Source organism: Perca fluviatilis, chromosome 5, assembly GCF_010015445.1.
Source record: "Perca fluviatilis chromosome 5, GENO_Pfluv_1.0, whole genome shotgun sequence".
Lineage (NCBI taxonomy): Eukaryota > Metazoa > Chordata > Actinopteri > Perciformes > Percidae > Perca > Perca fluviatilis.
In genome coordinates this window covers 34,892,785-34,906,436 of record NC_053116.1, presented here as the reverse complement: position 1 = coordinate 34,906,436, position 13,652 = coordinate 34,892,785, and the positions used below count along the sequence as shown (strand labels likewise).

General features: G+C 38.9%; 1 protein-coding gene across 2 annotated transcripts in view; it reads left to right on the top strand.

Annotated features, from left to right (window-relative positions):
• The first annotated feature begins 7,218 nt into the window (after positions 1 to 7,218).
• LOC120559153 (protein-L-isoaspartate O-methyltransferase domain-containing protein 2) overlaps positions 7,219 to 13,652 on the top strand; it is an 11,434-nt gene continuing 5,000 nt past the window's right edge. The window contains exons 1-4 of one of the 2 annotated variants that reach the window (XM_039800673.1): positions 7,219 to 7,454; positions 9,556 to 9,716; positions 10,244 to 10,394; positions 11,346 to 11,448. In XM_039800673.1, coding sequence (XP_039656607.1) covers positions 9,561 to 9,716; positions 10,244 to 10,394; positions 11,346 to 11,448 — 410 coding nt within the window. In that variant the 5' untranslated portion in view covers positions 7,219 to 7,454; positions 9,556 to 9,560. The remainder of the gene's footprint in view (positions 7,455 to 9,555; positions 9,717 to 10,243; positions 10,395 to 11,345; positions 11,449 to 13,652) is intronic. The other variant, XM_039800672.1, reaches the window with a different exon arrangement.

Sequence of the window (13,652 nt, the reverse complement as noted above, 5' to 3'; positions counted from 1 at the left end):
GATCAACCCAGGGAGCACTCTGTTAGAAGAAAAAGTGACGCGGACCAAAATCCACACCATGCTGCTGCTGGGATTAGGAGGAGGAAACCAGATCCTTCAGTCAGAATGGATGGAAAAGAAGAATAATGTTACTAGAAACAGTATCTGGTTTTTTTTTTTTTAATATGCTGTATTGTTTACCTGTTGTCTCTCCTTTGTGTCCTTAACTGTTTTTGGAGAGGGGGTTTCACGCTTCATATCAACTGAAACAGAAGGAACGCAAACGCAGGATTGCTTACAGGAGCTTGGCGAGATGGAGAGGAGGACACGGATGAGTTGAAGACTCTCAGTGCTGTCCTGTAGCACACACAGGACAGTGTGTGTGTGTCCTGTGTGTGTCCTGTGTGTGTGTGCGTTCACCGACTCCAGAAGCTCTCTGATTCACGGCCACGCACACACACACCTCGGCATTATGACGCAAGCGCTACACTGAATTTGTGTTTGCTTTGTGGTATTACTGCGGCAAAAGATGTCAACAGCGCAATGTTGACTCAGTCTGGGGGATTCTCTTCAAGCAAGGTCACGAGACAGATCCAGGAAGGTTGTTTATTTTTCATGGGACAGCTGATATCATGATTTAAAAAGAAGCAAATGAATCCTTTTATTCCTTTTTCTTTCTTTTTTTTTAACTGAAATGATAATAGTAATAGTGTGCACACATTTCAAATTCAGTTAGTCATATGAATAGTATTTATCAACATAGGAATTGCACTTCATTTCAATGAATAGTTTTGTGGTACAATAATGATTGTTATATATGAATTATTTAAACTTGTGAACTTTTAAATTGTAACTTATTGCCATTTATGTTATTGAGGTTTATTTATTTGAAGCAATCTATTTATTAACTTTGTTTTTTAAGACACACACACACACACAAGAAAGCATCCTTATTGATTATCGTGGTCAAAGCGATTTGCAGATGTCGTATGTCAATATTTTAAGAATCTATATAGATAACTGACAAGGCATATTTTGTTTTGAGTACTTTTTAAAAAACCTTTTTAAGTGCAGATGTTTTATAAGTGACAAAATCTTTTGATAATTTTACACAAAAGAAATCTTATCTTTTGGGGTTGTTATTGTTTTTCTCCTCTTTGTTTATGTTCTTTCTGTTAACTGCTACATTCAGAAACCCACTGCTGGGGGGGGGGGGCAAAGTATGTATTTATTATTTATTTAATATGAAAGAAATTGACTGATATGGCTGTATATTTATTTTGTTATTTATTTGCGTGATGTGACGGTTGAGTCTGAGTAGTCTCAAAGATCCACTGCTAATATTTAAATAAAGAAACAAAATCCATACAAATACTGTTTGATTACTTAGGCTTTTACCTAGACGTACCAGCAGCTGATTGTAAAGACAAACAGTAACCCAACAAAAGCAATCCCTGTTCTGTTGCTATCTGGTCTCTGTGTGTTTGCTTTTGTCAGGTAAAAGAAAACCAGGAACAGTTAAAAAGTTAAAAAATCTTACCTCTCCCGAGCGCTTTGTAGCAGCCAGCACTGGCTCACCCAAAAACCTCTGTAATGTACCATAGGTGCTTAAGTCTTATTTATTATTTTCATCCGCACAATGGTACATATATAGAGCTCTATTGCAGCAGTGGTTCAGGCTGGGATGTATGGGTCAAACACACACACACACACACACACACACACAGGATATAGGATGGCCTCCTTTGACAAACGTCTATCAGATAAACATACACACCCTTGTAGCCTTACTCTAGATTTTAATTTTTTGATGCACAAAGTGCCACTAAAAAAGAAAAAAAAGAAAAAAAAGAACTCGCTTTCTTTCCTGATTCTTCGCATTTCTGCAATGTAACAATGTCTGGTCCCGGGAAGACCACGGCATCGAGAGAGTGGTGATTGTTTCAGATGCCTTTATTTCTCCGCCAAGATGGCCATTAGTACACTAAATATACATTCTGTATAAATAGATTTTAAAGATGCTATATATATGAATATAAACATACATATATTTTTCCAGTGTAATTGTTGACTTGCTCTTCTTCTTCTCTTGTATTACCTTAACAAAGGATCACTAGCTGTCTAGAAGAGATGTGAGGGGTGTTATCAATAGGAGGCAGTTACACCTTATTTAATATCACTAAGACCTGCTCAACTGTGGCTTTATTAAACATACCATTCACTCAAACTGAAGGCAAAGTAGGCATTATTGATGATACGGTACAATACTTTGGAAGTGTTTTCATTGTAGGTTTCCTTTTTTTTTTTTTATCCAAATTTCCTGTATTTGTCTGTCCTTAATCCAGAAATGTCAAAAACTGTATGTTGTGCTACTGAATCTGAGAAATAACTGTCAATTTGAAACTAGATGGTTGGCTCTTTGTTCCTAAGTGTCATGTGAGTTCATGTATAGTAAAAAAAAAAGAAAAAAAAAAGTAGAAATGATGATGCCTCTGAATAATGTTCTGCACATAGTGTTTGGCAACATTGTGCAGTTATTGTATTGTTACTAGTAAAGCCTGCTTGCTATGAGCCCATTCTCTCTAATGTTGAGTCGAGCAAGTAGGAGACTTTAGTGTAACCTGCCTTTGAGTGACTTGTTGCAGCTACTGTGGTGTACAGTATGAAACCCTTGTGTAACTCCGATGTCAAAGGCATGTTGTAAATGTGCTCTTTAGCCAATGTAGAATGAAACTCCTTTTGTGCACTTTCGGAATAACTGTTGAAAATGCCAGCATTTGAGTCTCGACTTGTAAGAACCCCAATAGATCACGAGCAATAGCAAGTACTCCCCTCCGCTGGAGGGCGCGTTGCAAAGCATCGTCACACCCGTTTGTTGCTGTTCCCGTAGACAACAACCTGTACATTATGTCACATAGAGACATATCTGCGATTCAGGGGGGGGGGGGTTCGGCTCGGAAATGTAGAAAAAGGTGAAGCGGTGCTTTCTTTTCCAAACAAAAAAAAACAAAAGAGATTGACAGGAAGCAGAGTTTGGTTCTCAGGTGACCGGGGAGAGCTGCTTAAGCAATGGCCGACCAATGCCATAGGTCGGCCAGTCAGCTGAGGCTAGAGGCGACGGCAGCGGCCGGATCAAGGCCTCCTGCGAAACGAGAGGAGTGTGTGGGAGTGGAAAAATTGATTTGCCAGGCAACACAATCTCTCCCTTGTTTTTAGGTGGAGGCGTTTGTTGCATAAATATGTGTCCATCACTCAAAAGGAATGTCAAAGCTTTTTATGACTTTTAACCCCCATACCCCCACCCCACCCCCCCTCATGTCTTGTGTAACCTTTCCTCAGGAAAGATCATGTTGATGCATTTGGTTAACAAAGTAGTATGTTCTTCCCCTCTTGAAAATGCACGAGAATACTACCCGAGAGTGTTAAGACTGTGAATATTCTCCTAACTTATTTATTATGTCATGATCCCTTTTAAACTGCTTGATGAAATTGTCTGCCGAGGTATGTAAATGAATAACACTGAGGCCACGAAAGTATAGCATTTTCAACAACAAAAATGTCAGCTGAGAAAGCGAATGCAGCCGACTGTTGCTTCTGCGCCCACACACTGTTCTCCTTTTTACAGTAAAGTACTGAGTGATGGAATGGGGAGTTGTATTATTCTAAATAGCAAAGACACTGGAAAACCAACTGATGGGGGCCCAGGTTCCCTAGAGCACCTGGAATGAAAACAAATTTAACATTATGACACTTTTCAGGAAAAAAATAACAGCCCAGACCAAAATCCAGCTGTGTGTTTAAGAGGGTGAAGGGGGGGGGGCATCCTGGTTTCATGTTAGGTACAGATGTTTGCTTGCCAAGAGCAGAATGGTCACACTTTGACGCACACACCATGTAGAAAACGACTCATAATAAGATAGAACTGTCTAGTCGAGTGGCACTTTTCACCAAGCTGAGCAAAACCAAAAGCCCCCAAACACCCCCCCCCTGCCCCCCATCCCGACTCCCTCCCCCAAACGCCCCCTGCTGTAGTTACAAGCCGTGTGGTCTTATCATGTGTGCCTTTCTCACTTCACCCATTTCAAAATATGGTATGTTTACACTTGGCAAACCTGGTTCAAATAGTGTTGACAACATTTGGTCTGCTTCTCTAACCCAATACTGTCGGGAAACCTGGGGAGGGGGGTGGGGGTATGGGGGGGGGGGATTTACTATGTATAGGGAAATAAAATAAATGTGTCTTTTTACATGCAAGTAGAGGCCATTTTGTGACAGAGATACAAAACAACAAGCTTCTGTTAGGAAAACAAAGAAACTGTGATCTCATTCTGTCGATTCAGGTACCAAACTGCATGGCCAGTTTCTGTGAAGGAAATCTGAAGAGCATCATCATCATCATCATCATCATCATCACCATCATCACCATCATCATCATCCCTAGATAATGCATCAGTGTGCAGGGCGTTATTTTGAAACATGTGGAAGTCTCTGTACATATTTGTATTAAGAAGAAACAGTGTTATTGTTGTTGTATTGAAGACAAGTTTAAAATGGCAAAAAAAAAAAAAAAAAAAAGAGAGAAAAGTTTGTGACAAAGAAAAAAAATAATTTCCACAGCCAAGGGTTGTCCTGCTAGCACATTTTTACAGAGATGAGCTATTTTTACTGGTGATTTTCTAGGCATTGATATTGATATCCTTTTAAAAAAGTACAAAACTTCCAAAATTACAAGCACTTCCACGAGGATAGATTGTATGGTAATTTTTGTTACTTTTGTAGATGTGGCCGTTCCTTTACTACTGCACCGTTTTGTAAAGTGGGACAGGCCTTGGCTGTGTGTCCTCGGGGTCTCATGACGTTTTTGTTGGGTTTTTGTTTTTTCGATTGGGAAGTAAAACACTGTAGATGGGCCGAATTTGTGACTGTGTGTTTGTGTACTTGTGTACATGTTCCCCTGTTCCTGTGTCAGTGTTATAAACCAGAGAAGTGATGTCAGTTATTGTGGGGGTATGAACCATTTTAAATGTTCTCTATGAAAAACACAAATAAAGAATCATAGACAAGTATGACTCCGTCCAATCTCTCTGTGTTTGTGTGCTCTTGTACGTCTTTCTTTGTAAGGACCTATTTGAGTTTTAGTTTTGGCCTTGGGAGTGAGGACATTTTTGCAAAGTGAGCACATTTTGGCCAAGGGCTTACTTTGGGAGAGCTGTTTGAGTATTACGACATGGTTTTAGGGTTAAGGTTAGTTAGGGTTAAGTTAAGGCAAGTGGTTCCCAAACCTTTTCATGTGACACAAATTAGACCACGGACCCCCATTTGATAATATTTTGTCCCAGGAATTCCTCATCTGATAGGGTTTTTGCTTTTAAACGTTTTATTACAGCAAGGTATAAAAACACGATCAAAATGTGTTACTTATGGATTGGAATTATACTGAACAATTTAGTGAAAAAAAGATTCCCCTTTTTGCTGGGGGACCCCCTGAAACACCCTCATGGACCCCATTTTGCGAGCCACTGGGTAAAGGGATTATGAAATGCAATGTCATTATGAAGGTCCTCCCACGTATAACAAAACGTCTGTTTTTGTGTCAGAGAGAATCAACTATCAATCTTGCACTGCATTAAGGCTTGTGCATGTGTAAACTGAGTATTATTATTATGATTTTTTTCCCCCTTTATTTGATAGTAACAGTGGATAGACAGGAAAGGGGGAGAGAGATGGGGGATGACGCGCAGCAAAGGGCAGCAGGTCAGATTCGAACCCACGCCGCTGCAGGACTCAGCCGACATGGGACGCACACTCTTACTGGGTGAGCTAGAGGTCGCCCCTAAACTGTGTATTATGTATAGACACACAGTATGCATGGCCAAGCAGCCTCTCTCTCACACACACACACACACACACACACACACACACACACACACACACACACACACACACACACACACACACACACACACAGCCTTCCTGATAAGTGAACAAAATGGGGGCCTTCAGTGTGCAGTTAATATGCAGTTACATGTAGTCTGTATGTTGAACAGCGCTGACATCTGCTGGTATGATTAGTAAATCAACATGTTGTGCAGTGAGTATTTATCGTAGAACTTTATGTCTCTATTCAGCAATCCTCAGATGAAAATCATTTACAAATGGTTATTGTGTTGAGCCATTTGTTTTAACTGTACTTTAATGTTCTTTATTTGTATTACATTACAGACTAATGTCTTGCAGAAGGACAAGGTTGTCAGTAAATACAACTATAGTACAAATGATAGAGACAGTGCGAGCCTGTGGCCCTGGCTTTGGTACTGAGTGGTATTATCACACCATAACAATGATTATAGAAATATACCATTTATGTGCAATAATCTGAGGACAGGAATGCTTGTGATACATTTCCGAGTGACCAGTCAACCATATGTATTGTAATGTACAGCATGTAATGTGCACCTCATCTACAGAGCATATGGAGGAGCATATAAGAAACACTTACAATATGCAATCCAACACAATCCTACAAACAGCCTCAAATTACCATATAGCTGAATCAACACCTTCCAGTATTTATTATAGGTGTTTCTATATTTCTAGCAACCTATTCAATAGGTCCTTTTTTTTTTTTACTGCAGTTTTGACCAGCTCAAGTGTTAGTAATAACAATAACTATCTCTCTATTCTAATCAAGTGTCCCAGTAAGCCATGAGTGTGACGGTGAGCCAGCAGGAGCCTGAAACTAAAGCAGCTAAATGGAATTCATCATTCATTTTATGACTTGCACCTGTGCTTCTCCTACTGTGAAATGTCAAAATGTCTGCTATAAAGTAGCCCACTGACTTAGGTCACTAGCCGAAGGCCCATTAGAACCACACAGTGACAACCAAAGCTTATTTAATTCAAATTGTTCATTAAAGTCCAATGCTACAGTTAGCTTCTCAATCTATTACAGACTAATACATCCATGATTACAGCACAGACAGGGGCTGATCTTAAAAGCAGATAACAGACTCAGTTGTGATTGGCTGAGTCACGTGGTTAAAAAAAAATAAAACTCCATAAAGGCCCTATCATAAGAGGCACAAAAACATGACGAAAGACTAAGTGTTGCAAATACTCATTTGTTAATTGACTTTTTTTATTTTTATTTCAATCGTTCATATGTATGTCCTCTGTTGGTTTTTTAATCCCGTCCGAACTGTTCCAGTCATAGGTTCCAGTTCCACAGCTGAGAGAGAGAGCAGAATGTAGGCCATGCTCCTCTGGCCGTTATTTTGCGTATGTTACGTCTGACGTCAGCGCGTCTGCTTGCCGAATGTTTACATCCAGCAGTTCTTCTGTTCTTCTGACTGGATCTTCACAACAACAAAAGGCTGAACACGAGGAAACCCGCTAAGACAGAGAATATCAGTCGGCATTTTCACAAGGTATTCGCTGTACCGGGCTTCGGTATGGAGGCGCAGTGGGAGCCAGCGGTTTGTTTAACGTTAGCTGTTGTCATTCTTGTCTCGATCTCGTCTTCTCTCCCAGCGAAGACGAGAATGCGGTTATTTCTGTTTGTGTTGACCTTGCCACTGCGTGGCAGTCTGTTACATGTGTAATATTTCCTTTTTGTTGTGTATACCAGACGATTGTTAGACTAAGAGGGCTTGAATCTGAGCGTTTATTCGAATTCGGATCACCTGAGTGGCGCAAACAGCAACCGCAACAACGTGCACGGGCTGTGGATGTATGCGCCGCGGTGCAATGAAACCTGCTGCAGTTGCGTTGTCTGGGCGTGACTTTTGACTCTCCTTATACACGATGTGAATAAAAGAGTGGCCGCGGTAGCTAATTTATTGAATCAGGGAATGAATTTCGAAGCTGAAATGGCAGTGTTTTTATAGGAAGTGTGTACCCTACTAGCCTACTAAACCACTTAAGTTTGTTACAGAATGGGCTACAGCGCCCTCTTGTGTCCATGTGTGCTAACCTCCTGAAGAAGAACTATTATTTCCCCTTCCATTATAAGATTTAGGCGCAGCAACCAAGCTGTTCTGGGCACCACCTAAGCTTAATGAATGAAAAATCAAAGGGATCAGCAAAACTAACAAAATGTGTCGACTTGAGCTTTTTGAGTTATCTGCGGCAATGCATTTCTTTTATTGCAAAAGTAGCATTTTCTAAAGGTAGGACCCCACACACACACACCAAAAATGTGCACCCAAGTCTTCCACAAACCTAGGGAAAGCACTGATATTCACAGGGGCAGCATCTCATTGTGGATTTGCTGCCCTGAAAATGGTATTCATTTTGATGCAGCAACTGCTGTTTGTTCCTTTTTATTGATTCTGTGCCTGAAAAACATCCTCTTCATCTCAACTCAACTCAAGTGGCATCAAAGGCAGGAGGGCCAGTAATATGTAAATGCACACGGCCCTTTGTTCTTTTATAGCCTCATGGCTATGGCCAGCATTTGGCAGCCAGTGTGCACCCTGTGATCTCCAGTCCTTTGGCATTGCCCTCTGGTGTTGTTTTTAACACCACCCTGAACCACTGCTGCAGCAGCCACAGTATTCACACCTACAGCTGTATCCTGCTGCCAAAAGCTTCATTTAGGCCTCTACATTTGGTTGGGTCAGGCTTATTTGTGCGCAGCGTCTACAGAGCTTATTGCTGGATGCCACTACACCACTACTTTGTACTTTGTGTTTCGACAGGTTGCGATTGTCTTGGAGTTTATCTAAGTTGTGCAGACTTTTGAAGGGATCCTTTCCATAATGTTTTCAGACACTTAGAATATTAATCTGAGCCTGTCCGTGGTAAAACGAGCACTTTTGTGAAGGTAAATACAAGCTGGATAATTGCCCTATTAACTTACATTGTAGCTTGTTTCCCTGCTGCCGACTGCAGCGATCTCGCTTAATACTGGACCAATGTCAAAGATTGTTGTTCCCATCAGTCACTTAGACACAAAACATAGAAAAATAGGGTCTAGGTTGAGGAAAAAAACAGTAGTTACACTTTAAGTTCTCACCAAAGGACTTAAACGGGATTTTTGGTATTTGCAACCTAGATCCAATTTCCCCATGTTTTTGTATCTAAGTGACAAATGGGAACGTTTTTTTAAATTGGTCCAGTATTGAGCGAGAGGCCTGTAACCGGAAACCATTAAACAGGCTGCAATGTAATCCCATAGGGCAATTATGCAACGTGAATGTACTATGTGCTGTTGTTGCCACTGACAGGCTCAGATTTTTTTTTTCTGTTTGACTGCATCAGGGAAAGATGGAGAAGTTGTCGTAATCCTGCTATGCTCTTGTGTGTAACTTTCTGATGCCAAATCAACACAGTAATTAAATGAAATGAAAGAACATATAGAGAAAGATTTACAGACTCAATTTTAAGTGTTGTAAAGAGTAAGTTTGAGAGTAAACAAGTGTTGAAGTTTGAAAAGAATGGATTTGTTTCGGTCTCTAATCCAGATGAAATGGTTTGAAAATGTGTGCAGCAATGCTTGCTTACTGTAGACTTTTTCTAACACAGTAATTCTTGTCATATTGTTATTATAAATCATCAGTTGTTCTTTGCCTTCAGTCAACATGGGGGGAGCTGTAAGTGCTGGTGAAGACAATGACGACTTGATTGACAACCTGAAGGAGGCTTACTACATCCGCTCAGACCTGGTGGAGCGGGCTTTCCGAGCTATCGACCGGGCTGACTATTACCTGGATGAATACCGTGACAATGCTTACAAGGTGAGCAAAATAATAAGTCTGTGAAATCACCCAACCAGGGTCCAGAGAAATCCACAGCATACATGATATACAGTACATATATATACTAGAGCTGGGCAATATATCGATATTATATCGATATCGTGATATGAGACTGGATATCGTCTTTACTGTATTACAGTAAAGTGATGTCATTTTCTGAACTTACCAGACTGTTGTAACAGTTCTATTATTTGCCTTTACCCACTTAGTCATTGTATCCACATTACTGATGATTATTTATCAAAACTCTCATTGTGTAAATATTTTGTGAAAGCAAATAGTCAACACTACAATATCGTTGTAGTATCGATATCGAGGTATTTGGTCGTGATATTTGATTTTCTCCAGATCGCCCAGCCCTAGTGTATACACATTTTGGATGAAAACACTGGTGGATGAAAATATTCATTTTTGTTTTGCTTTTAAGGGCACATTTGTATGATAGCCGGAAATATTTGTGGGTATAACAAAAGCTGGTTATGGTATACTATTGTTGTTGTTGTTAGGACTTGGCATGGCGGCATGGAAACATCCACCTATCTGCTCCGTGTATCTACTCTGAGGTGATGGAGGCTTTGGATCTCCACCCTTGCCTCTCCTTCCTCAACCTCGGGAGCGGGACTGGCTACCTCAGCACCATGGTCGGCCTCATATTGGGTATGTGGTTAACTGCAGCAATTCAGCATGTAGTGTCTATATTGTTGTGGCTGTGTGAAGGTTGCAGGCACACGTGTGTGGGCTGAAGAATATGGGTTCAATTTCTTCATGCTCTATTAACTTGCCTGGATACACATTATCCTTTTCTTTAAGAGAAAAAAGTAATTAAACAAAACAAACACAGTAAAGCCGTGTTTCCACCAAGCAATTTCATATAGTACCTGTAGTAACCTGTACAGTACATATACCTTAACCGTAAACACTAGATCTGTTTTACGTTTGCATTCAAAATGTACCCAGGGGCATCACTGCACCTGACAATTAATAACTAAAATGTTATATTTCATTCTGAACTCTACTGGCAGAGAGACGCTTTGTCCATGTTAGAAAACAAGCTGAGCTTCATTTTAAGAGTAGAATTAATTATAATACTGTAGTTGTGAAAACACAACAAAAGAGTGTTTTTTTCTAGAACTTTTAAGAAGTGAAATATTTCTGAAAAATTTAAATATTTCTTAAAGCCCTTTAGGCAATTATTTTTGACATTGTTGGGCAAGAATTCCATAACAAGCTTTTATCATATTGCAATTCAAGTTGTCTGAGAGAAAACTACAGTTCTGCACCTCCTCTTTGGCTTTTTAGAAAATCGAGCCTGTGACGGGAGACTTTGGCCAATCACAGGTCATTTCAAAAAGAGAGTGTTCATATCAGTGGCTGTTATGGGCATGCATATGCCCATGTGACAGAGAGGGGAGAGCGAGAGCTGCAGAATGAGGTCTCACTACAGTACTTCAAATCCTGATGTTAAGCTTTCTACCCATTGGAGCTTTAATAGGGAAAAGCAAAATTGCACGTTTCTAAATAGAAATAGCAAAATCAAGAGGGTGTATAACTACGCATGGAAATGTGGGTAATTTTAAAGTGTGAACTGTGGTGTGCTCCCTGTTCCAGGACCATTTGGAGTGAATCATGGAATAGAGTTACATGCAGATGTGATTGAGTATGCCTATCAGAAGCTTGACTCCTTCATCAAAACCAGCGACAGCTTTGACAAGTAGGTGGCCAAATGTGTCAGTGACATATTATTGTGTGAAAGCATAGTATTGTTATTCAATTCTTCTGTACGATTTTCAGTCGCCTACTACTTTTGCATACTTTTAGCTACAAAACCCATTAAAATATCAAAATGTTCAGCTCTTTAAGGACATTTGTGCTTGTATTCAACTTCTCTCCACCATTTACATAAATCCTCTTCATTCTTCTTACCCTTCTAAATGCTTCTCCTCCCATGTACTTTCACCTAGGGACATCGTTCAAACCTTAAACTATTCACAAAACCTTCAGCTATTACAAATGTATTCAGCTTTTTGATATCTTTTACATTTTTTGTCTTATCACTGTTTAAGTTTAGTGCTTCTTTAGGTTTTTCTGCGTTTTTAAGGGCTGCTGAGTGTGGGTAATGTAAAACTACAATGCAGAGGAGAGAAAACATCTTAAAACTTTCTCTTTAACTTGCTCTCACAGCCACAATTCTAACTTCTCAAATGCACACACTATACGTCAACACGAAGATATACTTGTATACTTTCAGCCAATGTGTGTATTTAAGCAATATGACTTATATATTTAGCTCAATGAGCCTCCAAATGACAAGAATTCCTTCATTGACAGCTCTTTAACATCCTCTACATTTCTGGACGAAAGCACAAGTATCAGTTTTTCAAATCGCTGATATTCCCAACTTTTTTTATTTTATCCACACAAATTATATATCAATATGTTTGCAAATGCATTCTTGTGCTCCCGATGAGGTCATTATATTGATTTGTTTTTTCAGGCTTCTTCAGTGGGAAGTTTACCAAGGCTCTTTCATTTAATCTAAATCTTTTTTAATCACTTTTTTCGACAAACTATACTATAACTTTTTTATCACTTTTTTTCTGACGTACTATACTATGACTTTTTTCTTTTAAGATTATTTTTTGGGGCATTTTAGGCCCTTTATATAAGACAGCTGAAGACATGAAAGGGGAGAGAGAGGGGGAATGACATGCAGCAAAGGGCAGCAAGGCTTGTCTTCTCTAATTGGAAGACAGAAGGTTGAGTGGTTGAATCTTATATAGAGGGACCTCAAAACTTAAAAGATTCAACCTTATGTCTTCCATTTAGACAGAAAATTGAAAGAGAAAGAAGCGATAAAGTCATACTACAGTTAATTAATTTTTTCTTCATCTATTTGAATTCCTCATTCATGTAAAGTAGGTGTTACAGTTTTTCTCAATTGCTAAGACACATTTCTTGAGACCCTCACCCCTTTTCTCAAAACTGTAAACACAAAACCAAATTCTCAAACTATATTCACAAAACACCAGACACTGCTGGCAAAATCAAACAATGAGCAAGTAGTTACAGATAAAAATGTGTATTTTATATAGTAAGCACATTTAACAATGAAAACAAAAAGTAAATCACAACTTGTACAGTGAATATCTTGTACGCCGCAAAATCAAAGTCAATGAAAGATTTATTCTGCTTCAGATTGGAAGACGGAAGGTTGAGTGTTCAAATCTTATAGGGTGCAATTACTTTCATCAACTACTTCACAGGAAAGAGAAATTCAAATAGATGAAGAGAAAAGTAATATACAGTAGTATCACTTTTTTCGACATGCTATACTATGATTTTCTTTCAGTTTTCTGTCTAATTGGAAGAGAGAAGGTTGAGTGGTTGAATCTTATATAACTTTTTAGGTCTCTTTATATAAAATTCAAACATTCAACCTTCTGTCTTCCAATTAGACAGAAAAGTGGAAAAGTCATAGAATAGCATGTTGAAAGAAGTTATAAAAAAGTCATAGTGTGTATATGTGTGTGTGTGTGTGTGTGTGTATATGTATGTATGTATGTATGTATATATATATATATATATATATATATATATATATATATATATATATATATATATATATATAAATAATATGCTATACTATGACTTTTTTTCGACATACTATACTATGACTTTTTCCGACATACTATACTATGAATTACTATGACTTTTTCCAACATACTATACTATGACTTGTTTCACTTTTCTGTCTAATTGGAAGACAGACAGACTTTTCTTTTCAAAAAACCTTGAAATATTCCAATATTGTTAAATAAATTATTGGTATTATTCAACATTTCAATGAAATTCATACTAATTAAAACCATTCCCACTTTTCCAACTATTCTCACTACTCACTACGCAATTATGCAT